We start from the raw sequence: 25,448 nt of genomic DNA on the forward strand, positions 1-25,448 counted from the left end.
GCCCAGCGAATCAGCTTGATTTGCTCTTGTTTGCCAGGAGTCAACGAGGTCATGCGCCCTCAACATGTATTTTTTCGCGTCACGTTTCGAGTGCAAAATTAGTGTGCACTCTCTCCCGAGGGTGGCCAGCCAGCCAGCCCATCAGTGGGAATGGTTTGCATCAATATTGATTTTGCGGATTGCAGCTTCTAAACGACTTGTCTTTTTTTGTCTTCGTTTTTTTTCATCCACAATCGCGATTAGTTCTCGTAAGCAGATTCATGGCGATTTTTTTTTGTTTGCCACATTTCATTTGATCAACGGATTAAAATACTCATATTCTATCCCACTAATATCCGACCGCGCGCTCCGCGAATTTTCATTCCGAAGTCAAAAACGAGCGGGAATTTTAAATTAACGAACAAAACGTGAGAGACGAACATCAGAAAAGGATTGATGCGCAACGATCTCATCGATAAGCCGGGCAAAGGGTTGGGATGCGGATGTGGAAAACCTACCTATAAAAACGCGGATCAAGGACCGTATGATTATTATTGTTATAGTGCGCAGCGCGCTATCCTACCGCGTTGAAACGCGAGATTTGGGCACGTGCTGCTGCTACCGGTTGTTGTATTGCGACGGTACTCGAAGGGGGTGAAAACGATGCTACTTGGTGCATGCAGCGAAACATTAGCGAGAAATTAATCTGTAAATTATGATCGCTTCTAATCCGGAATTATGTGTTTTGGACGCGAGTACGTTTTGCTGACGGAAGGCAGAGAGGAACTGTGATTCAGAATGTGGGTAAAAGTTGAAAGTTGAAATTTGAAAAAAATTGCTTTTTTCAGAAAGTTTTTAATGTTTGAATAGAATTCAAATAATCATATCGGTTGAAATAAATTTAAATTTATTGTTCGTCCTTTGAATAGTTTAGACAGACATGATAATATTATGTTGGGGGAAAAGTTATCCATTATTTTCTCGATAGCTGGCTTTAGTAATCAATATCTCGCGTAATATCGATCATACAATTTCAGGTATATGCTCGTAGTAAAGTTGACATTTCACACTAAAAAAAATCTTTTGATATGTTTTGTTTTTCCTATTCAGTTGTGAGTTACAGGTGTTAACAAAGAGAAAATTTGGTACTTTTTACACTTTCGCTTTTTTAAATGCGAATTGGTGTGTATGGTGTCGATACTGCGACAGACGAATTTCATGCCAATTCGTCTTAGGAATTGACAGCACCATCTCAGATAGTAGTGAAACGTTGTGAGTGTTAAGACATGGGTCATTTAAGCAACTTTGAATTAGACTATTTTTTGGAAAAAGACAATTTTTTTTCTAAATTTTTTACAAAAATTTATAATATGAAAAATATGATACCTACAAAATTCTGATCAAAAGACGAAATGTAGAAAATTGTTCAAATTTTCACAAAAAAAATACCAAACATTTTTTGGAAAAAAATTTCGCTGACAAAAAAGTTATTCTAAAAATTAAAATTCATTTTTCTCAAAAAACGTATTTTTTTTAAATTTCCAAAAATATATATATGAATAGCCCTTACATTTTCCAACAAGTCGTCCATACATCGGAAGATGGGCACTTTTACAGAGAAATTTTTTCGAATAACAACTTTTTCATGTTTTCTTTGAAAAAAAAATACAACATATCCTAATTTTATTTAAAGTCAAGATAGCGATATAGTGTATTCGACAAAGTTTTAGACCTTGTTAAAATATAAACTTTTGTCGAAGACATATTTTATAGTTTTTGGAATATAAATCATTTTTGTATGAAGACTCCTGAAAAAAAATAATGTTTTGCTCGTAACATTTTTGTGTGTAAATTCTCACGTTTGACATGTTCTTGTCATGTTTCTAAATAGAGAAAAGTTAGCAGAGCATGTAAATTGCGATAATTTATACATAAAAATGTTACGAATAATAGTATTAATAGTATTTTTTCGAAGAAAAAAAAAAGAAATAGTTGTTGTTCGAAAAACTTTTTCCATGTAAATGTGCCTATCGTCCGATGTACGGAAAACTTGTTGGAAATTTTAAGGCCTATTTATACCTATTTTTTTCAGAATTTTAAAAGCATATGTTTTCGAGAAAAATGAATTTTAATTTTCATAATATTTTTTTTCCAAAAAATTCTTTGATAATTTTTCATGAAAACCAAAATAATTTCCTACATTCCATTCTTTGACTAAAATCTTGTAGGTGTGATAGATTTTTTTTAGGTTTTTTTTAATTTTGAGTTTTGTCAACTTTTTTTTTCGAAAAACCTTAATTTAAAAACTATAAGATATACAAAAAGTTGATTAGAAAATGAATTGTAGGCAATTACTGAGGTTTTCATTTAAAAATATCAAAGAATTTTTTGAAAAAAAATTTCATTAAAAAAAATATCTTGAAAATTAAAATTCATTTTTTCTTGAAAACATGTGCTTTTAAAATTCTGAAAAAAATAGATATAAATAGCCCCTAAAATTTCCAACAAGTTTTTCATACATCGGACGATGGGCACATTTATAGGAAAAAAGTTTTTCGAACCACAACTTTTTCTTTTTTTTTCTTTGAAAAATACTATTAATGTTTAATTCGTAACATTTTTATGTATAAATTATCGCAATTTACATGCTCTGCTCACTTTTCTCTATTTAGAAATATGTCAAGTACATGTCAAACGTGAGAATTTACACACAAAAATGTTACGAGCAAAACATTATTTTTTTTCAGGAGTCTTCATACAAAAATGACTTATACTCCAAAAACTATAGAAGACAGAAAGTTGATGTATTCGACAAAAGTTTATATTTTAACAAGGTCTAAAACTTTGTCGAATACACTATATCGCTATCTTGACTTTAAATAAAATTAGGATATGTTGTATTTTTTTTCCAAGAAAACATGAAAAAGTTGTTGTTCGAAAAACTTTTTCCCTGTAAAAGTGCCCATCTTCCGATGTATAGACGACTTGTTGGAAATTGTAAGGGCTATTCATATATATATATTTTTGGAAATTTAAACAAAATACGTTTTTCGAGAAAAATGAATTTTAATTTTTAAAATAACTTTTTTGCCAGCAAAATTTTTTGGTATTTTTTGTGAAAATTTAAACAATTTCCTACATTTCATCTTTTGACAAGAATTTTGTAGGTATCATAGTTTTTAAATTATAAATTGAACTAAGCAAATTTTTTTGGCTTTTTCCAAAAAGCAGTCTAATTATTTTTAGAATATTTCAAGTATGCAAAGTTGCTTAAATTACTTTACACCCACAACGTTTCACTGCTATCTGAGATGATGCTGCCAACGGCCAGTCGAGTTGGCATGAAATTCGTCAACAGTGCAATTAATGCAACCTAATTTATTTTTAAATCCATTTAAAAAAAAAAATTCTAATTTTTTTAAAATCTTTTTTAAAGTTTTTGTTGGTTACGTCGAATGTTGTACCAGAAACATGCAATTTGCGGGAAATTCAAACGATCCAGTGATTTCAATGAATTCGTTTAGATTATAAAGAAGACGAGAAGTCATCGAACATACTACAAAACACACAATTGAAAGCACTTACCGTCTGAAGCAATCTCTGGTGAACGGTACCTACTAAAATTAATACGTTTGAATAGAACTTCCAAGGCAAAATAGGTATGAATATACACGACAAAATATAATCTTTCAGCACGATAACGTCAGACCGCATGTGCAGGTATCTGTCAAGAATTGTCTGGTAATAGTGATCTGTGGAGTTCTACCTCACTAGCCATTACTCCCCTTAAATTGCTTTTTGTTCCGATTCTATGGTGTGGTCCCGATTTAATGAAGAAATCACAAACTAGCACGATAACTCAATCACTCATAAAGAAACAACTTCTATTAGCGGGGAATTATCTGATCTCGCCTCCACTCGATTTCGCATGCACTACAGGATCTGTGTGCTACAATTATAGGAAAGCGAATTTCTCATCAATGAATAGATTTCTTTTGAACATGAAGTGGAACGATATTTCAGACTACTCAGATTTAGAGATAACCTATCTCCATCACCATAAGTCATTGATCAATTGGAGATCGCATCAACCTTCATCCACCATGGTCACATTTTCACCTGAAACGCTTAAAAAACGACAAAACGATTCGTCTTGAAGAACTATTCAAAAAATGCCAAACCGATAGAGTGGTTCTCAGAATTCCATGAAAAGTGGTGGTTTTGTTCTTTTTTAGCAAAATATTAGACCCGTGTTTTTTGTTATTTTTTCGTCAGGGTGGCCATTTCCGTTTTTGGGTGGTCCGGAAAAACAATCTTTTCCACTTTTTCCCAAAAATGCCTTTTCAAAAAAAATCATAACTTTTGAACCACTGAACCGATTTAGATGATCGACCTATAAAATTAAAGCCAATTTACCTTTTACTACTACCTTTATTTAAAAACCAAAAAATTTAACTTGCAAAAAAAAGGATTTTATTTTTTAAATTATTTATTGTAGTCGTTTTTTATTGTTTTCTTGGCTTTGGACTAGAGGGCACCATATTTTTTTATATTTTTTCTGGAAAGCTGAGGATTTTTTACATAACATATCTCGATATCAAAGATGTAATTTTTTTCGTTTTCGAGATATAGGGTTGGGGAAAAAGAAATGTCGTATTTCTGATCGATATTTGACGCTTTATTTAACATACTTAAAATTATCCAATTTAAGTCAAATATGCGCCGTTCTGTTCGCAAACTTGTTGTCATTTAGAAGACAACTTCATTATCCCCCCTTATATACCCCCCCCCCCCTCCCTCCTTATTTGCAAAAAACTGAGACAGCCAATTTTCGCAAGTCTCTTTTGAGGCCAACTTAGTATCACCATACCAAGAGCGTTTTGCATGGACCGGAAGAGATGATAATCACTTGGAGTCAGGTCCGGACTATACGGTGGGCGCAATAGGACATCTCATCCGAGCTCCCGTAGCTTCTGGCGGGTCATCAAAGATGTGTGAGGTCGAGCGTTGTCCTGGTGGAAAACAACACCTTTCATATTGATCATTTCTGGCCGCTTCTGGTCAATCGCCTGCTTCAAACGGTCAAGCTGCTCACAGTAGAGAACCGAGTAGATGGTCTGACCATAGTTGAGCAGCCAAACACACAGCAAAGCCTTCCTGGCCGTCAATCCGGGCTCGGCGATGGTTTGGGCCGGCTCACCGCGCTCCGACCACGACTTTTTTCGCTTTAGGTTGTCGGACGCGATCCACTTTTCATCACCAGTCACCATCTTCTTCAAAAATGGGTCGAGTTCGTTCCGTTTCAGCAGTGCATCGCAGGCGTTGATTCGGTCTAAAAATTTTTTTTGCGTCAACTCGGGTGGCACCCATACATCCAGCTTTTTTTGGAATCCAATCTTCTGCAAATGGTTCCAAACGGTTTTATGGTCTATACCCAGTTCCTGGCCAATCGAGCGAGTGCTCACATGCCGGTCTACTTGGATGATTTCAACGATTTTATCGGTTTCCACGACGATTGGCCTACCAGTACGGGGTGTATCTTCGACAGCCACTACACCAGAACGAAATTGATCAAACCAACGTTATGCTGTGCGAATCGTTACAGTATCGGGTCCATAAACTACACGAATTTTTTCGGCCGCTTTCGTTGCAGTTTTACCTCGCAGGTAGTAAAAACGTAAAATATGGCGCATATCTTGCTAGGTGGACTCCATCTTTGACGCGCTATAACTTGAGACTGAAAAGGACAATAACAATACTGTCAAAACGACACTTGTAGCACAGATTGTATAGTATGACCCGATGTGATAAGTACAACACAAGATATGTTTAAGTGTTGCCATATATTAACAATATACGACACTTTCTTTTCTCCAACCCAATATGTATATTCTATTCCTAACAAAAACCTCGCGTCTAGAGGCAGAAATTAAATTACCAAATGTAAAAATTACTTAACAGGTTTCAAGGTTATTGGATAAAGATGTTCTGTGGCATGAGAAATACGCGATATCGTTTCATGCTGGATTAATACAGTTTTTAATATTTAATTTGTTTTCATGCCCCAGCTGAATAAAATTATTCATCTTACTAGCGATAAACTTCAACGATCCGTATCTGACATTATCTGCTCATCTTTTTTTATCAGTTAGACCAAACAGCGGAGACAGTTGATGTGATTATTTTTGTTTTAATTATAGAACAACAGCCCTATTTTTCTTACAGAGCAGAGCAGTTGTATGGATGAATCCATCTTATTTCGACCGTGGATCGATCTCCATCACTGATGATTGTTGCGTGGTCGTAGTTATTCTGTAACAACCCAAAGGTAGTCAATCGAGGGCCCTGAGTTTTGAACTCACGATCGATCGCTTACAAAGTGAACGCGCAACCACTGCTGAACTACAAAAAAACAAGGTTAGCGATGCATTCTTATAACAATATTGACATTGACAATAAGGACACGAATTCTGACATATGAAAAATTTGTACATTGCCAGAAAGAATCAACAATGAAAACAGCTGCTCCTAATAAGTTTGAATTCAATTTAAAAAAATCATAAATTTCAGGACAGCTTCAAAATATTTTTATTCTCTCACATCTCTCAGGCAAAATGGGAGTTATCTATATATACAAAAATGGAGTGATGTCTGTCTGTCTGTCTGATTCTTATAGACTCGGAAACCACTGAACCGATCGACATGAAAATTGGTATGTAGGGGTTTTTGGGGCCTGGGAAGGTTTTCGTGATATTTTGAGACCCCTCCCCCCTCTCTAAGGGGGGGGGGGGGCTGCCATACAAATGAAACACAAATTTCTGCATTACTCGGAAATTAACCAAGCAAACGAAACCAAAGTTGGCATGTGAAAGTTTTAGGGTGCAATAAATGTTTCTATGATGGTTAGACAGTCCTTCCCCCACTCAAAGGGGGGGCTGCCATACAAATGAAACACAAATTTCTGCATTACTCGAGAATTAATCAAGCAAATGAAACCAAATTTGGCATGTGGAGGTTTTAGGATGCAATAAATGTTTCTATGGTGATAAGATACTCCTTCCCCCTCTCTTAGAGGGGGCTGCCATACAAATGAAACACAATTTTTTGCATTACTCGGAAATTAATCAATCAAACGAAACCAAAGTTAGCATGTGAAAGTTTTAGGGTGCAATAAATGTTTCTATGATGGTTAGACAGTCCTTCCCCCACTCAAAGGGGGGGCTGCCATACAAATGAAACACAAATTTCTGCATTACTCGGAAATTAACCAAGCAAACGAAACCAAAGTTGGCATGTGAAAGTTTTAGGGTGCAATAAATGTTTCTATGATGGTTAGACAGTCCTTCCCCCACTCAAAGGGGGGGCTGCCATACAAATGAAACACAAATTTCTACATTACTCGAGAATTAATCAAGCAAATGAAACCAAATTTGGCATGTGGAGGTTTTAGGATGCAATAAATGTTTCTATGGTGTTAAGATACTCCTTCCCCCTCTCTTAGAGGGGGCTGCCGTACAAATGAAACACAAATTTTTGCATTACCCGAGAATTAATCAAGCAAATTAAACCAAATTAGGCATATGGAAACTTTAGGGTGCAATGAATGTTTCTATGGTGGTTAGATACCCCTCCCCCCTCTCTTAGGGGTGGCTGCCATACAAATAAAACACAAATTTCTGCATTACTCGAGAATTAATCAAGTAAATGGGCGGGACGAAGTTTGCCGGGTTAGCTAGTTTCTAATAAAACTTTTTGTGTCTCCACTAAAACCGTGATGCGCTGCTCTATATGTGCATGTCCAATTGAAGTAAAACGACGATAATCTAATGGAACCAGGTCTGGAGAATAGAGCGGATGCAACAACGTTTTCTAGTTAAGGAATTTTCGTTGCGTCCTTCAAGTCTTCAGCAGTGTGCACCGGTGCGTTTACATGCCATAATATCGTATCTTCGGGCCCATTTCATTAATTCGAAGTTAAAATTTATCATATGTTGTCGATAGCGATCTGTATTCACCGTTTGACCTGGTTTTAGTAGCTAATACCTTCCTAGTCTCACCACAAACAACGATATAGATTTGCACACACAAAGTTTTTCAGCACATGTTATGGCATCCCAATTTATTACATTAAATGAGCTGAAAAATATCAGAAAATGTACTACTCCCCAATACATTTATATCATTTGTATATTGTATATGCTAGAGCCAATATGAGCGAAACAAGATACACATTTAAATGAAAGCATATGAAAGCTTTTCGTATAGCTTTTCACGACCCAGACAGAGAAAGATATATTCTCGTTCATGTTCTTCTTTATCCTCTTTGGAAACACTCCAACTTAATTTTATGATGAGGTGTTATATTCCCCCTTATTACACGCGGCAAGTGACGTGAGATAGCAAAGTTTATCGCTTCATTGTGGAAGCTACATTACTTTTCAACCTATTTTTGATACCCGATTCGATAGCATATGAGGACACGACTTCAAATCTCACTTAGTGACAAACTATATTCACGCCATTCGCCTACGATAATGCAGTGACTTGAGCCATCTCACCTCACTCGCTGCGCGGAATAAAGGGGATTATCATATTATCTATATAACAGCGCTGGCAGTTATATGGATAGCGTGGTCGTGTGAAATAGCTTTGCATTCCAGTCGGCCTTGGTTCGATCTCCATTGGCGTCGTATGGACTTTTTTTTGCCACAACCCAAATTAGATGAGAAAAAAAAACAGAAAGAGATATCTGCTCGCATACAAACACACTATTTTTAAGCTTTTAAAACAGCTCATTATTTGCGCATTTGACCCTCCAGCACACGAAATGGCATCGTTTCTGCCAAAGATGAAATGTTTTCTGTCAACGCTAGTTTGGGTGTACTTATAATCTGTATCCTTGTAACAATGTATAATTAGAGAATTTTTTCTATAAAGATTTAGTATACTATTCGGATCGTTATTTTTGAAAATTCTCATCCTCTTTGTGACACCGAGAAACTTATTTTTACCTTATGGTTTAAGTTAATGCCTACATTTATAAGGCTTTTTAAGCTATGTCAGAGAATATTAACTGCAAAATAAAAACTGCATGTAAATCAATTATTCGTATTCGCATCGTAATGGTCATATTCAATTATTTTGAATCATTTTTTTATCATCACATCGCAAATCCATTACAAATAACAGCTACCAATTAATATATATTGAGAAGTACAAATTGTCCAAATCTAGTCGGAATTTTGAAATATGGCCCAAATTTAGTTTTTGTTTATAACGATTGTTTTTGAAAGTATCTCTCTATATCCTCACTCTATCTACCTCTTGAGATGGAGCTGAAATGAAGCTAAGGGATAAGGGATAAGGGAGTTTAGAGTGTCTCTATCGAAAAGTTGTTATTGTTGCTCAGATGAAACACTTTTTAACATTAATTCTGCCCATTGGTTTTCCAATTCCTTGTATGCTTGCCGCTTTTGGATGAAAATAATATTCCTTCTCTAGCTCACGATAGAACTTCGTCAGAATTTCAGATTACCCATTTTTTCCAATATTTTCATTATTCAGTTGAAATAGCTACCATAGTATCACTGATTCTCTACACAAGAATTGCGGAGGAGGCTCTGAAACGCTAACAACCAATCCAAACTCAGCAGTCGTAGAATCCAGAGAATCGAATCGAAGGAATCGAACACTGTCAAGCATGTCGTCCAAGTTGGAACTTTCCTGGCCGGAGGAATGTCAGCATGTAATCTTTCGCGAGCTCGGAACTCACCTCACCCGCCAGGAACGCTTCCGTGCCGCTACCGCAAACTTTAGAAAAGCCGTCGCAGCTGCACCGGGAGCGATTGATTGCCATTATCTGAAAAGTGTGGCCTGCTTCCGGAATTCCGAACTCAAGGATGCCTTGACGAGCATCCGGGCCGGACTAGCCGTCGAGCGGGATGAGTTGGATCCCCGGGGGGTGGACTTTCCCTGTTCCCTTCAAGAGTGTCGAACCGTGTTCGAGCTGGGTAAATTCGAGGAGCACGTGAAGGTTGCCTCGAACAAGAGGATTCACTTTACCGGCCATCGGCTGAAGGATATTGAGGGGGAGATTCAACTGGCAACCCGAAACTATAAGAATGTGTTGGGAAAACGTGCGGGGCCATGCTTGCAGGAGCATCGTCATCGGCTTAAGCAGATTAGCGAAGAGTGGGCGCAGGAGGGCAAGGTGGATCCGACACCAGCCTGGAAAAGCAAACTTCAGCGAGGTGAATGTGATGTCGTTAGTGTGGTGGAGCTGGCTGAGAAACAGCTACATATCAGGGAAAAGAACCGTCAGGAAAAAAATCTTAAAATGCTTGGTCAAATATATTTGAACCACGGTTGGACAGATTTGGTGTTCTTAAATTCTCTGCGCAAAGGAGGAGTTTGGGAAAAAACTGTAAATCTCCCCGAGGCGGAAGAACGTTCCAAGATGCTTTCGGATACGGTCGAGAAATGCTACGGAAGGGTGGAAGCAGCGTTGTTGACCCTCCAATCAAGATATCCTGTGTATACCTACCGCAGAAACAGATTCGGATCGTCAGAGAAAGCAGCTGACTATCTCATGGATAATATCTTTAAAATCCGTTACAAAACCTATCGGGATGTGCACAATCAGCTAGACCACATGCACGAGCTTCGAGCGGCCGAAAAGTTGAACGCTTTGCGGGAGTATGTGGGTGACACGCTTTGGAACCACTATCAAATCAAGACGGAACGAGTATTCCCGGATCGGTACAAATTTGTGAACGAGATCTGCAACCTAGTTGGGCTGGCAATCACGGATAGCTACAAGGTACCGCCCAAGCTGATGGACGAACCTCTGAAAGGTAGACTGTTGATACTCTTCAATTTGCCCCTGGCAAAGGAAGACGAAGTGGTTGTACCCATCTTTGGAGATAAGTCAACCTACCGTGATCCGGCTGCGCCCGATTATGGTTACATCGCTTACAAGTAGGTTAAGTGTTTCGTCACCGTAACTCCCAAGTCATTCTTAAGACGCTATTTTCCCCCAGAAACAAAATCACTCTGCTGGAGAAACGAATACCATACTCCCGATATCCGATCGAGAGGGCCTTCCTGTACAACGAGATGTGCCGTCACCACTTGGCGGCAAGCAAACTGGACGAAACTCGGATCATGGCACGGAAAGTAATCTGGGAAGCCACCCAAAGTGGAAGCAATTTGTGGAAATTTCTCGGAGCACTGGCAATCGTCCGGGCGGACTGCAGCCAGATGAACCTGGAAAAGTTGGTCGACTCACTGGACGAAGCAAGCCAAGCTGCTCTGGCTCTGGAGGACGAACGGTTGGATCATGTTATTCGGGTGGCTACCATTGTGAGTATTGGAATCGATAGTGGATGTCAGGGGTTAAATTTCCTAATCACGTTTCCCCATCGATAAACAGGTTAACGGGAAATTGATGACTAAAAAAATGGAGGAAAGAAACTCGATAGAAATTCGTCGCGTGGAACTAGGCTAGAATCCGTATTGCAAACCCAAAAATACAATCAAAACGAAATCGTGACTCTAAGTTTTATTTCACCTCCGCCCATATATATATTTGAATTACACCCTTTTTTGTGCATGAAAGTTGTTGTTTCACTAATGTTTGGTATGCAGCATAACGTGCTGTTGTCAAGTTGTGCTGTCGCGTGCAGTCGATCAGCAACGGAGAAATAATTAAAATGCGATCCATGGATCAGTATCATTTAGTTAACGGATAAACTACCCCACATCCACAACAACCGGCAGCGGCAAGCACATGTTAGGGTAATTATCGATAATTGGTCACAGGTGGGTTCATGTCGAAAGGGCAGAACATGATATTATTAACGACCTCATATTTGCCACCGGCTACACTTTATATGGAGTGCTTCATAAAATTTTCCAAAAACTTTTTTCGTTCAAACTTTTCCTTGGATATTTTTTCAAAAGATATGATTATCTTTATGACCTGATGGATGTGAAAATCACTTCATTCAGTGTCTGTCTTGCTTACAACTTTTAGAATACACCTTGTGGAAATATGAGGGAAATAATTTATACACTTCTTTAAAATTCTTTTTCGATTTAGAGAAGAAAAAATCCGTTTAAACTAAGTCCAATTAGCCTATAAATCCAACTTGGATTTGCTTCTTGGATCGTTTTGGTACATTGATTTGCTGTTAAGATGGATAAGTCATCAGCATTCACCCGGATCTGAATCTATTTAGGATCTTAATCTGGAATTGGGAGTATGAATATGAAAATTGAATCTAGAATCGGAACAAAGTATCAAAGTATCAAAAATCGAAGGTTCAACTGTTGGACATTTTTGGAAAGCTTGTGGTCAGCAAAGATAATTCGATAGGTCTGGTACCTTTAATTTTGTTGCCTGATCAAACTTTCATTGTGTATTTGAAATATAGTTTGGTTCGAAAGAAAAGCCATATGGTATTTTTTATGTTATGGTTAGTTTTTCAGAGCATCGGGAAATAGGATATAACGTCAAAACTACGACATTAAAGCTCGCATACCCAACATCAATCACATCTTAAATGACAACGAATAATTTTACTTCAACTGACTCAAGCGTCCTCTAGCGGTTCAGATGCACCTCGAGAACTCTGGGATTTCAAAATTTTTGGAAAGCTATCGTCAACGCTTATACTGATTCACTAAATTTTTTAACACCAAAATGAAAACTGAACCTTTCAGATCAGCCATCCGACATTGGCCATCGATCATTACTTATTCCAGCTACTTCGAGCGATTGTCCGAATTACGTGCCGTACTCATATACCCATGTCTTATTTTCAGATGCGTTGAAAGAAATGTTGGAAGCTCCGTTAGCTCTCAGACTTTAACGCAACATTTATTATAAACTTTTTTTTTGACGAATTTCATGTAGCATCATCATGAGTTGGTCGCGCCATCTGAAATTGCAGTGAAACGTTGTGAGTGTAAAGACTGTGCACAATGCACAATGGTCCAGGAGGTGCATGAAATAATGAAACAAGTAAACAATGTAACGAATAAAATAGGTAGGTTTCTTTGATTTTAATCGAATGAACTGCAAAGGTTTGAAATGATAATTATTATTATCATGATATTAAAAAAAATAAACCTTTGCGGTCGAAATTATTTTCCCTTGGAAAAAGATCCTTTTGTCTTTCCACGCCAATAACGTTTTGTTTATACCGAGTACCGTTAGCTATTAATCATAGAAACTCCGTATATATTCGTTAAATAGCTCACTAGATATAAAAATTCGTTTAGAAAAAATGTAAATTAAACTATTATTAGTATTTAGTATGATTCCTTGCTGTGGTGGCTGAGAGCAGATAAACGACCGCAAAGGATAAAACTCTCTCTCTCTCTTTTTCTCTATCTCCCTTTCTTTATATATCTTTCCCTATCTCCCTTTCTTTATATATCTTTCCCTATCTCTCTCTCTCTCTCTCTCTCTCTCTTTCTCTCTCTCTCTTTCTCTCTCTCTCTTTCTCTCTCTCTCTTTCTCTCTCTCTCTCTCTCTCTCTCTCTCTCTCTCTTCTCTCTCTCTCTCTCTCTCTCTCTCTCTCTCTCTCTCTTTCGCTCTCTCTCACTCTCTCTCTCTCTCTCTCTCTCTCTCTCTCTTTCTCTCTCTTTCGCTCTCTCTCTCTCTCTCTTTCGCTCTCTCTCTACCTCTCTCCCATTCTCTACTTGGTAGAGCTTTCTCTACCTCTCTCCCATTCTCTCTCTCTTTCTCTTTCTCTCTCACTCTTTCTCTACCTCTCTCCCATTCTCTCTCTCTTTCTCTTTCTCTCTCTCTTTTTCTCTCTCTCTTTTTCTCTCTCTCTCTCCCCCTCTCTCTCTCTTTCTCTCCCTCTCTCCCATTCTCTCTCTCTTTCTCTTTCTCTCTCTATCTCTTCCCCCCCTCTCTCTTCCCCCCCACCACCCTTCTCTCTTTTTTCTCTCTCTTTCTTTCACTCTTTCTCTCTCTTTTTCTCTCTCTCTCCCTCTCTCTTTCTCTCTCTTTTTCTCTCTCTCTCCCTCTCTCTTTCTCTCTCTTTTTCTCTCTCTCTCCCTCTCTCTTTCTCTCTCTTTTTCTCTCTCTCTCTCCCTCTCTCTTTCTCTAGCTCCCCCTCCTTTGCTCTCTCTCTTTTTCTCTCTTCATTCTATTCAGCGCTCAAACAACACCAAGTTTTAACTGGGGTATCCTAGTGTAAAGGCAAACAATATTTTTACTATCCATTATTTCATTTAACCATAGAATTAAGGAAACAACATGTTGATATATGCTAGTTGAAATATAGTTAAGAGTTTGGCTCCTTTAAACTTATGTAACTGAGCCTGTAAAAATAAACGGATTAATAAAAAATAAAAAATATTTCATTATTTGTTTCTTTAGATTTTAACAATTCAACAAGGACTAAGACGGAAAATTCATGATAAGAACAATTACAAGGTGGTGAAATGTCGCTGTTGTATGATCCTCGGAGTAGTAAAAAAATATTTTTAACAAAATGACGGCCGTTTGAAAAAAAAAATTTTAGAAGGTTTTTCATGACGATTTAAACTTTTTTAAGAATATTGAAATTAAAAAATTATATTTTCGTATTCGTTCATGCGATTGAGACATGTACAACGATTTATGTATGATTTATTCATTTTTATTCATTTACATATAACATTTGCAGTAAACGAGAAACACGCGTTTGAAGTTTTGTATCAAGGCCGTACAATATTACAAACCACAACACTAAAATGTCTACAACAAGTCCTCTCTAGTGAATATACGAATGTCTGAACTTCAGAGAACTTTGTTTTCTTCATATCTTTTTATGATTCTTTTCGCTAGGAGTGAGCTTGCGTAAATTTAAGAGTGTGTTCGAGTTTAGTGGTTACTTTTTCCGATCCATCATGCGGTTTCCGCGAATTCTAGCATTGTTTCCGGGTCAAAAGTGGCGTCAAAGTGAAGGACGTTTTGAGTCGGATGTGAAGAAGGTGTTTTGTTCAATTTGTTGAAGTTGCGTTCTTCAATTGAAAACTGAATATAAACATTTGTTCCACTGCGGATGGTATCGCCACAACCGACTCAGTTCTGATTTTCTGTTAGCGTTCTGCGAAAGGTGCCGCAAAGTATAATTCGTGGAATATTTCTTTGAGAATGATGTTTTTAGAAGCGCAGATGTAATTTTTCTAAGGGATATTGAAAAACTATTTAGATAAAAAATTATTCAATTAACCAATCCTTTCAACCACAACATCGAGTCTCGAGGTTGTGTCCGAGAATGACCGTAAAGTAGACGTAGGTCATTCTCGGATTCGTATAGTTGACGTAGGTCATTTTCGAGAGATATTTATTGCATGTTAATTTTTAATATCTTTGGAAAAAATACGCCGCAGCCTCCGTCGACCTCTTGCCGCTACTGACTTTGACCTAAACGTGGTGAGCTCAGTTTTATCAGTTATTTCTCGCTCGAGTACAACAGCTCCCGCAACTCACTTGGGTGGTTTCTTAGTACGGGTTAGAAAAACACCTAGCGGTATACACATTGGTGCATACATTTGTATACGAAATCATATTCTCTCGCTCGAGTATAAGAGCCCGCGCAGCTTGCTTGTTTTGTCAAAAAGAGTTAGTAAGTGAGTTTTGAATTATAAAAGCCTGAACTTAAAACAATCAAATTTTTTTGCTAACTCGTCTCTAGCTTCTGAAAAGATCAATTTGAAATACCTAACCCAAACTCTCGGCCTTGGGAAAGACCATTTGGAAGCCTCGCTGCCGACTGGTCGCTAGCTGGATGACTGCTGAATCGTGAATAAACTTTCATCAGGGACATGTCAAATATGTTTTGCCTTTTTTTCAAATCGAATAGTTTTGCGGTTTGATAAAATCGAGCAATTACCGTATTCATATGACAGTGCTGCGGTTTTGTTTTTTCTATTTCCTAATAAAGCTACATTTTTTAATCAAAAGAAGACATAAAAAAGCCGTCACGTCGATAATTAATGTCGGTTCCGGATTTCGTTGGTAAAACTATATTATTCGAGGAATGACTATTTTGAAAGCAATATAAGTATTGGAATCAGTTGTTTCTAATGACATTTGGTGACTCAACTATGTTGAAAATACGAATTATGAATGGTAGAAAGCATTCAGTGACGACAGAGAAGAGATGAATGGTTTGTCACATCAAGGGCGACCCACCTCTTGAACTGATGAAAACACCGATAAAATAAAAGGAGTGGTGCTCAAAAATCGCCATTTAAGTTTGAAAGAGCTAGCCCGTGAATTAAATATCTCTCACGAGACCGTTCGGTATATTTTGATTGATGTTTTGGGCATGGGAAAAGTCGCAGCACGACTAGTGCCAGAAGAGCTCAAATTTCTTCAAAAATTTCATCGTAATCAAGTGGCTAAAACTCTACATTGAGAATTATACAAACAAATAAACACAATTCTGATCTTCAAATGATTTGATTTTACCTGAACGGATGTTGATTTCATGAAGAATGTTGATCAAGCAAAAAAACACGAGGACATTATTTTGAATATAAAATTTAGTTTACAAAAATTCGTGAGTCGTGATAGATACGAGGTCTAGGGCAGAGATATGACGTCTAATATCAAATCGCGTAATAGATATTCTCGTTCCAAATTTCATTAATTCATCGCTAGTATTCGAATAACAGTCGATTGTGTCTAGATTGGTTCAATGGTAAAGTTGAAAGATTATGAATTGGACTATTTGGGTTGAGAATATTACAAAATTCAATAGGTCTTATTTTGTAGATGTTTTTGTTTGCACCCTCTAGTCCTAGCAAGTAGCAATTAAAACGTTTTTGTTTTTCTTCTTGAAAGATCCACTTTTTAATTTTTTTTTTTATTTTGGTTAAAGGGTGTGTCATATCAAATTGCATCACGGAAAAAAACGCTGTAGAAATTCGCCCAGTAGACCGATCCTTTTGAAAATTTTAGACAGTAAAATAAAAACTATTAAACAACTTTTGGCATTTTCTTTTTATTCATACTTCGAGCCCAAGCCCGTATGCTCGCACCTTCCTCTTTACCCCGTCCATAAGGTTCTGTACAACGTCAGGTTGTAGTTTTTTTTTGAACAGAAATCCATTTTCTCTTGAAGTCCGCCTCCGATTTGACAACTTTTGGGTTCTTCCGGAGGTCCTGCTTCATAATCGCCCAATATTTCTCTATTGGGCGGAGCTCCGGCGCGTTGGGCGGGTTCATTTCCTTTGGCACGAAGGTGACCCCGTTGGCTTCGTACCACTCCAACACGTCCTTTGAATAGTGGCACGAAGCGAGATCCGGCCAGAAGATGGTCGGGCCCTTGTGCTGCTTCAATAGTGGTAGTAAGCGCTTCTGTAGGCACTCCTTAAGGTAAACCTGCCCGCTTACCGTGCCGGTCATCACGAAGGGGGCGCTCCGCTTTCCGCAAGAGCAGATCGCTTGCCACACCATGTACTTTTTGGCAAACTTGGATAGTTTCTGCTTGCGAATCTCCTCCGGAACGCTGAATTTGTCCTCTGCGGAGAAGAACAACAGGCCCGGCAGCTGACGAAAGTCCGCTTTGACGTAGGTTTTGTCGTCCATTACCAGGCAATGCGGCTTCGTCAGCATTTCGGTGTACAGCTTCCGGGCTCGCGTCTTCCCCACCATGTTTTGCCTTTCGTCGCGGTTAGAAGCCTTCTGAACCTTGTATGTACGCAGGTCCTCCCGCTGCTTGGTCCGCTGGACGAATGAACTTGACAAATTCAGCTTATTGGCGACATCCCGGACCGAACTTCTCGGATCACGTCTAAACTGCTTAACTACGCGCTTGTGATCTTTTTCACTGACGGAGCATCCATTTTTGCCGTTCTTCACCTTCCGGTCGATGGTTAGGTTCTCGAAGTATCGTTTTAGTACTCTGCTGACCGTGGATTGAACGATTCCCAGCATCTTACCGATGTCCCGATGTGACAACTCCGGATTCTCGAAATGAGTGCACAGGATTAATTCACGACGCTCTTTTTCGTTCGACGACATTTTTCCAAATTTACGAAAAATTGACAGTGAAGCATGGCCAACGTGATCTGTACACTCTTATCTGATTATAAGCGAAAGCTGAAGATATAATTCCTAAAATTTAAATTTCTACAGCGTTTTTTCCGTGATGCAATTTGATGTGACACACCCTTTATCACAGTAACAGGAAGAGTTTTAGGACCCTCTTATTCTTAAGATGTTTCTTCCAATTGCTGGTTAGGAACATTCTGTGCGGATGCCTTCCGCCGACAATGGATTCTTCCTAAGTCATACTGCCATTAGTCGATAATAACGTTCAGGTAAGAGTTATTTGTAACAGGGGATCACCCCGCTCGAAAAACCGAAAGCGTCCGAAAGTTCTCTCTCTTTCCATGCACACGTTTAATTTGCGCCCACAGTTGGTGGTGATCTACTCTCGAGGCTACTCGACTACCCAGCGAGACGTCGAAGGTCTCGTCAAACACAATTACTGCTGAATAACGTCAGCGCATTTTCCTCTCATCTCAACAGGCCCCGGAGGTGAGCCTGGCCGAGGCGAAACCATCACTCGAAAGCAATTGCGGCCACTTGAACCGATGCTCTAAAAGAGAAATGCAACTGCATTTCCCAAACACAACATCGCATCGGGCCGGTAAAGTGCTCACGTTCCGATAAGCGCGCAGATGTTTTCTAGGGAATCGATCGGTCTGTGTCCAACTGTGTTTTGTGCGCGCACTTGGTGTTCTCTCGAGAGGACCTCTTGGGATGCAACAGGAGAGTCCTTCAATGGTCCGGTTTTGTTATACGCGATGATGGGCACGTGTCAATAGCGCTGCACGACGCGTCATTTATCCAGCGCGATTGTGTTGTTTTTATCCGCACAGGACTTACGCGGTTCCATTGGAAGGGTGCGCATTGAATGGGATTCGAAAAAAATAGAAAAAAAAACACACACACAGAGCGCGAATTACATGAACCCTTCCTCAACATATTGTAATGAGTTGAGCCCGAACGCTATGCAACTGTGAATCTCACACATCAGCGGGTATCGTGCAAATCAAATTAATTGAAACACTCCCGGCTAGCGGCACTGATACCGCGCGCGGCTATTGATACTGATATCATCATCTGTAGGTAGCGAGGCATCCCTGGGGAAAAGGGTTGTCCGTCCGTCCCTAGTTTGACAGGGGGATGCACCACTAGCTTGATGATGACGGTGAAAACACATTCAAATGCATACCTATTACTATTATTATTATCAACGAGCCACGGCTCGAATTTGAATTTGTTGATAGTAATCATAATCGTGCAATTAAGTTATAGAAACAGCGCGTGGTTGGTGAGGTAAGGATGCTGGGAAATTACGCGGATATTAAATTTTAATTTCATCGAAAGGAAGGAAGAACATCATGTATAGAATTTTGGTATTAGGAAATTGTTGTCTCTGTGATTGTGTGATATTTGGTTATTGTGAAAACTATACTGATTGATTAAAATTTGTACATCACTTATCGAAATCATAACACCATGTATCCATTCGATATTTTATTTCACTTTTTGAATGAAATAAGCAAGTTTTTAAGTTAATAAAAACCATCGTGTTTCGGTCAAAAATTTCTAGGACCTCTAGAATAATTTGAAACCATGTCATTGAGTTGTTTTTTTTTTCTATCTGGTGAGCTCAATTGTCGTAACTTTTATTCATCAATTCAAGATAACCGAATCCAGCTGATCAATACTGACAAAATCGAGCGATAAATACGATAAAACATCTAACATGTACACCATTGAAATCCAGCTCTGTAACAGCCAAAATACTAATGAGCCTAAAATGAATACACGAATGGGATATAAAAAGTACAGGGCGGACTAGATCATATAAAGTCTCAGATTTAAATATGTTTATACAGCCATTCCATGCCAAACCGATATAGAGGTTCGCAGATTTTTGTCAAACCGTATTTTATTTATTTTTTTGTTAGGGTGACCATTTCCATTTTCGGGTGGTTCAGAAAATCAATTTTTTCGCATTTTTGCCAAAAATTACTTTTTTCTAAAATTCATAACTTTCGAACCACTGGACCAATTCAGATGTTCGACATATTAAATTGAAGCCAATTAGCTGGTCCTTTTGGAAAAATACTACAGTTGCAGAAAATTTGAATGATGTTTTCGTTATTACTGATTGTATTTGTTTTTATAGTTTTCATGGTCTCTGGACCAAAGGCACTATATTTTTTATATTTTTTCTGGAAAGCTGAGGATTTTTCACATAACATATCTCGAAACCAGGGAGGCGTTTTTTTCGTTTTTGAGTTATGATTTTTCAAAGTTAACATGTTCTCAGTTTTCCTACAATATTTTTCTGCGACTAGACTGGATGTATGTGACTATAATCCAATTAATTGGCAAATGTGTTATTTATTCATAAAAGGCTAGTTATTAGGCTTTAATTTGATATGTCGATCATCTGAATCGGTCCAGTAGTTCAAAAGTAATAAATTTTTGAAAAAAGTCATTGTTGGGAAAAAAGGGAAAATGGTTTTTGGACCATCGGGTAACTTTGGACAATCATAACCTAAATACGAAAAAAAATGCTTTCTGGTTTCGAAATATGTTGTGTAAAAAATTTTCAGCTTTCTAAAAATAATATAAAAAATATAGTGCCTTTGGTCCCGAGACCATGAAAACTATAAATAATAAATACAATGAATAATTACGAAATAATTACGGTAAACTTTGAAAAATAATTACTTAAAAACAAAAAAACGCCTCTCTGGTTTCGAGATATGTTATGCAAAAACAAGTTCAGCTTTCAAAAAAAATATGAAATAATATAGCCTTCCCACCCTAAAATGGAAATGGTCACCATAACAAAAAAATAAAAAAAATGCGGGTCTAATGGTATGAGACAAAGAACAATATTTCCACTCGCCACGAAAATCTGAGAATCACTATATCGGTTTGACATGGGATGGTTGTTTAAATAAAAATGTAAGGCAAAATCTGTTGGTAAGCGGAAAATCCGAAGAAGGGATGGTCCGATTTCAGCCTCCTGTATTTTGTTGTATTCGTCTCTTCCCGTAGATCAATATAGTGTAGAGAAAATCGAATTTTTTTCGGAAAATCCTGAAGGAAGGTCGGAAAATTCGGAAAATTTAATTCCCGCATGTTCGAAAATCACATCATAATAAGCGTTGTTAGTCCATTCAATATTTGCGCTATCGAAATTGATCTTTGTTCGTAAGTGGAAATGAATTTTCAGGCGAAATAACGCATTTCCATATCTTATATCTAAAAAAAAAATTGGAAGGCCAAATGTGTTGGTAAGAGCAAAACCCGGTGAAGGAATGGTTCAATTTGAGACATCTAAATTTCGTTGTATTCGTCTCTTCCCGTAGATTAATATAGCGGAGAGAAAAATCGGAAAATTCGGAAAATTGAATTCCCATATGTTCTACAATTAGCTAAGAGTTGTTAGTCCATTTGATGTTGGCGCTAACGAAATTGATTTTTGTTCGAAAGTGGAAAAGGATTTTCAGACGGAATAACGCATTCCTATATCTTCTATCTATATAAACAAAAATGGAAGGCCAAATGTGTTGGTGTGCCCTAAACCAGAGGAAGGAATGGTCCGATTTGAGCTGTCTTTATTTTGTTATATTCTCTGTATCAAACATGTATTCCATGCAACGGAGAAACATGATTTTTTTTTCTCCATTCAAGTTTCCATTTCATGTATTTCCGGGCGAAAATGAGATGGTTCTGCTTATGGGTGGCGGTCAGTTTCGGCTTCCCTTGAGGTTTTTTCCACATGATGTTTGGTGACTCATTCAAGATGCGCGCAATATGCCTCTTCGTTATTGGAACAGCCGATTCTGCCTTAATGTATGAGCAGGACATCGTTTGCTGGTTGCTTCGTGTCTTATTCAACCTTTAAGACGCAAAGTAACTTTGGTGTTCCCATTTGTTGGTCGTTATATCCCATATTTATGGCACTATTTAAAGAAATTCCGTGTCACTTTCTCAGATAGACCAATTTTTGTTACGATCGAGCGATTAGAAAACTTTTGTTCACTGAATATCTTTATTATTTTCCGCCCCTCTTCCGTCAATAGAATACCTTTCGCCATTCCTTTAAATTCTACGTAAATCACTAATCTGACCAACTTCTTACGTTGCACATCTAATATTTATCTTGTAAATTGAACATTCCCAAGTATTTTTTCGAAAAACACAAATAAAGGCTTGGTGATTATGCGAAAACATGATTTTTATGCCCTGCGGCTAAACGTATGTCTCGGGAAAAAACAACGTTTGAATGTTTATATCCACCGATGCCGCCTTGTGTGTGTGTGTGTGTGTGTGTGTGTGTGTGTGTGTGTGTGTGTGTGTGTGTGTGTGTGTGTGTGTGTGATTGTTACGCACGTCCTTTCAATAAAAGTGACTTAAATATACTATCACTACAGCAAATAAGTGTACCGATAAAAAGAACATTCCTAATTGTTTTGTAAGTGTTTTAAGTTTTTTTTTCAAGTACGGCTAAACGAATGTCTATCACTGTGTGCTGCTACGATTATATTGTTTTTGTTTCAAAGATGACAAAACTTGGTGGTGGATGAAGTTGTAAAACATTATAACTGTCATCCATCTTACTTCCGCTTTTATTCTTTTTAGTACATTAATAAAAATCACGAATTTCACTCCACTGTGTCCACACTAGATAATGGTCCAGGAGATGCATTCAAGTGGAAATTAGCATTTAGAGTTCGACAGAATAACTGTCTAGACAAAAACTGTTTCAACAAAAAAAACAAAGTTTCATGTTATCGAAAATAGGGTGACCAAAATTGTGAATGAAATACAAAATATAACTTTCTTATCTTTATGGATAGATGTAAACATAGTTTGACAATGTTGTAGTCCCAGTTATGTGAAAGTTTTTTTCTCTATCTCTTGAAATAATCGATATAGCGATTTTTTCTAGGTTGCGTTTAAGGAAGCCGTAAGAGCACATTTAAATATGAATTAGAGAAGTACTGAATCTCTAAATCCCAAAAATTTTTTTTTCAGAATTAAAATATTTTTTTAGTACTAAAATTTTTGATGAAATTTTTTTTTGATAATTTTTCTTGATACACCGTGGTAAGATGTACATTCGTTCGTTCGTTTTTCACTATAGATCCTACGTCAAACCACATAGGGGTTCAAATAAACCACCAAAATTTCTTATTTAATATCCTTTACAATATTTGCTATACAGCTAGTGATTTGGTTTGGGGGCACTTTTTACTCCCTTAGCTAACCACCCTTTGGATATAAAAAATAATATTTTAGATACCGCGCAACACTGAAAAAAATCTCAAACAAATCACACATATCTAGAAAAGCCGCAGAAACGCATTTAAATATGAATTAGAGTAGTACTGAATCTCTAAATCTCAAAAAAAAATTTTCAAAATTTCAATATTTTTTTTGGTATTAAAATTGTTGATGAAATTTTTTTTTGATAATTTTTCTTGATACACCGTAGTAAGATACACATTCAGTATTTTTTTAAAATTTTTATCTCGGATCTTTTTTTTTTCACCATGAAAAAGAAATGTTTTTTGCTCTAACTTTTGAATTTCAGATTTCACATACAAACTGTCTTCTAAAGACTTTAAGTACATACTAATACAAACATTTTGCGATGCAGAACTCGTCAATATCTCAACTTCACTCAAAGTTATTGATATTTCTTCCCAAAAAGAAACCTCAAAAAGAAACCAATTGCTTGCCGTGCTTTCTGGAGCAAATATGAAAAATGTTTGTTGATGGAATTTGAAAGAACAAAGGGCCTGACCGGGTAAGGGAGTAAAAAGTGCCCCCAAACCAAATCACTAGCTGTATGGCAAATATTGTAAAGGATATTAAATAAGAAATTTTGGTGGTTTGTTTAGAACCCCTATGTGTTTGACGAGGGATCTATAGTGAAAAACGTACTTTTTCGTTTATTTCACGCCATCCTCAAAAGATCCGAGATAAAAATTTGAAAAAAATACTGAATGTGTATCTTACTACGGTGTATCAAGAAAAATTATCAAAAAAAAATTTCATCAACAATTTTAATACCAAAAAAAATATTGAAATTTTGAAATTTTTTTTTTGAGATTTAGAGATTCAGTACTACTCTAATTCATATTTAAATGTGTTTCTGCGGCTTTTCTAGATATGTGTGATTTGTTTGAGATTTTTTTCAGTGTTGCGCGGTATCTAAAATATTATTTTTTATATCCAAAGGGTGGTTAGCTAAGGGAGTAAAAAGTGCCCCCAAACCAAATCACTAGCTGTATAGCAAATATTGTAAAGGATATTAAATAAGAAATTTTGGTGATTTATTTGAACCCCTATGTGGTTTGACGTAGGATCTATAGTGAAAAACGAACGAACGAATGTACATCTTACCACGGTGTATCAAGAAAAAATATCAAAAAAAATTTCATCAAAAATTTTAGTACTAAAAAAATATTTAAATTCTGAAATTTTTTTTTTTGGGATTTAGAGATTCAGTACTTCTCTAATTCATATTTAAATGTGCTCTTACGGCTTTTCTAGATTGATAAATATCTTCAAAATGGTTTTTTTTTCAAATATCTAATAATAAAAATAAAATTAAAAAAATACACAGTACAAAAAAATGTTATAGATTTTCTGGCATTTCGAAATTTTGAAAAAAAAATATAACTTTGAGACCCACTCCTGCTCAAATTTTTATTTAAATGCGTTCGTGTCTTTTTTCTACATGTGGCTTAATTTTTCCTGAATTTTTAAGAGCATTGTGTGACACAAAAATAATTTTCTTCATCGTCTGCATTATTATTTTATTTTCTTGAAATCGATTATTTTATTGTATTCGTGGTTTTCAATTGAAAGATTAAAATGAAAAAAAACCAATCGGATTTGTGGTCTCAAAGTTATATTTTTTTTTCAAAATTTCGAAATGCCAGAAAATCTATAACATTTTTTTGTACTGTGTATTATTTTTTTATTATTTTATTTTTATTATTAGATATTTTAAAAAAAACAGCTACATGTGGCGTAATTTTTCCTGAATTTTTAGGAGCATTGTGTGACACAAAAATAATTTTCTTCATCGTCTGCATTATTATTTTTATTTTTTTTGAAATCGATTATTTTATTGTATTCGTGGTTTTCAATTGAAAGATTAAAATAAAATAAACAAATCGGATTTGTGGTCTCAAAGTTATATTTTTTTTTCAAAATTTCGAAATGCCAGAAAATCTGTAACATTTTTTTGTACTGTGTATTATTTTTTTTATTATTTTATTTTTATTATTAGATATTTGAAAAAAAAAACAGCTTGAAGATATTTATCAATTTAGGAAAGCCGCAAGAGCACATTTAAATTTGAATTAGAGTAGTACTGAATCTCTAAATCCCAAAAAAAAAAATT

General features: G+C 36.8%; 2 protein-coding genes across 2 annotated transcripts in view; both read left to right on the forward strand.

The window, feature by feature from the left end:
• The window catches only part of LOC129774927 (centaurin-gamma-1A), a 478,174-nt gene that overhangs the window by 295,395 nt on the left and 157,331 nt on the right, over nt 1–25,448 (forward strand). The window lies entirely within an intron of this gene.
• Nucleotides 9,643–11,531, forward strand: LOC129774928 (uncharacterized). Its single transcript, XM_055779021.1, has 3 exons — nt 9,643–10,956; nt 11,019–11,340; nt 11,411–11,531. The coding sequence occupies exons 1-3, from the start codon at nt 9,680–9,682 to the stop codon at nt 11,483–11,485; spliced, it is 1,674 nt and encodes a 557-aa protein (XP_055634996.1). The 5' UTR covers nt 9,643–9,679; the 3' UTR covers nt 11,486–11,531.

This window comes from Toxorhynchites rutilus, chromosome 3 (genome assembly GCF_029784135.1).
Source record: "Toxorhynchites rutilus septentrionalis strain SRP chromosome 3, ASM2978413v1, whole genome shotgun sequence".
Classification (NCBI taxonomy): Eukaryota; Metazoa; Arthropoda; class Insecta; order Diptera; family Culicidae; genus Toxorhynchites; species Toxorhynchites rutilus.

Coding starts and splice junctions, on each gene's coding strand:
- LOC129774928 (XM_055779021.1), top strand. CDS start 9,680: ATGTCGTCCAAGTTGGAACTTTCCTGGCCGGAGGAATGTCAGCATGTA. Junction 10,957..11,018: donor TATGGTTACATCGCTTACAA/GTAGGTTAAGTG, acceptor ATTTTCCCCCAG/AAACAAAATCACTCTGCTGG. Junction 11,341..11,410: donor TTATTCGGGTGGCTACCATT/GTGAGTATTGGA, acceptor ATCGATAAACAG/GTTAACGGGAAATTGATGAC.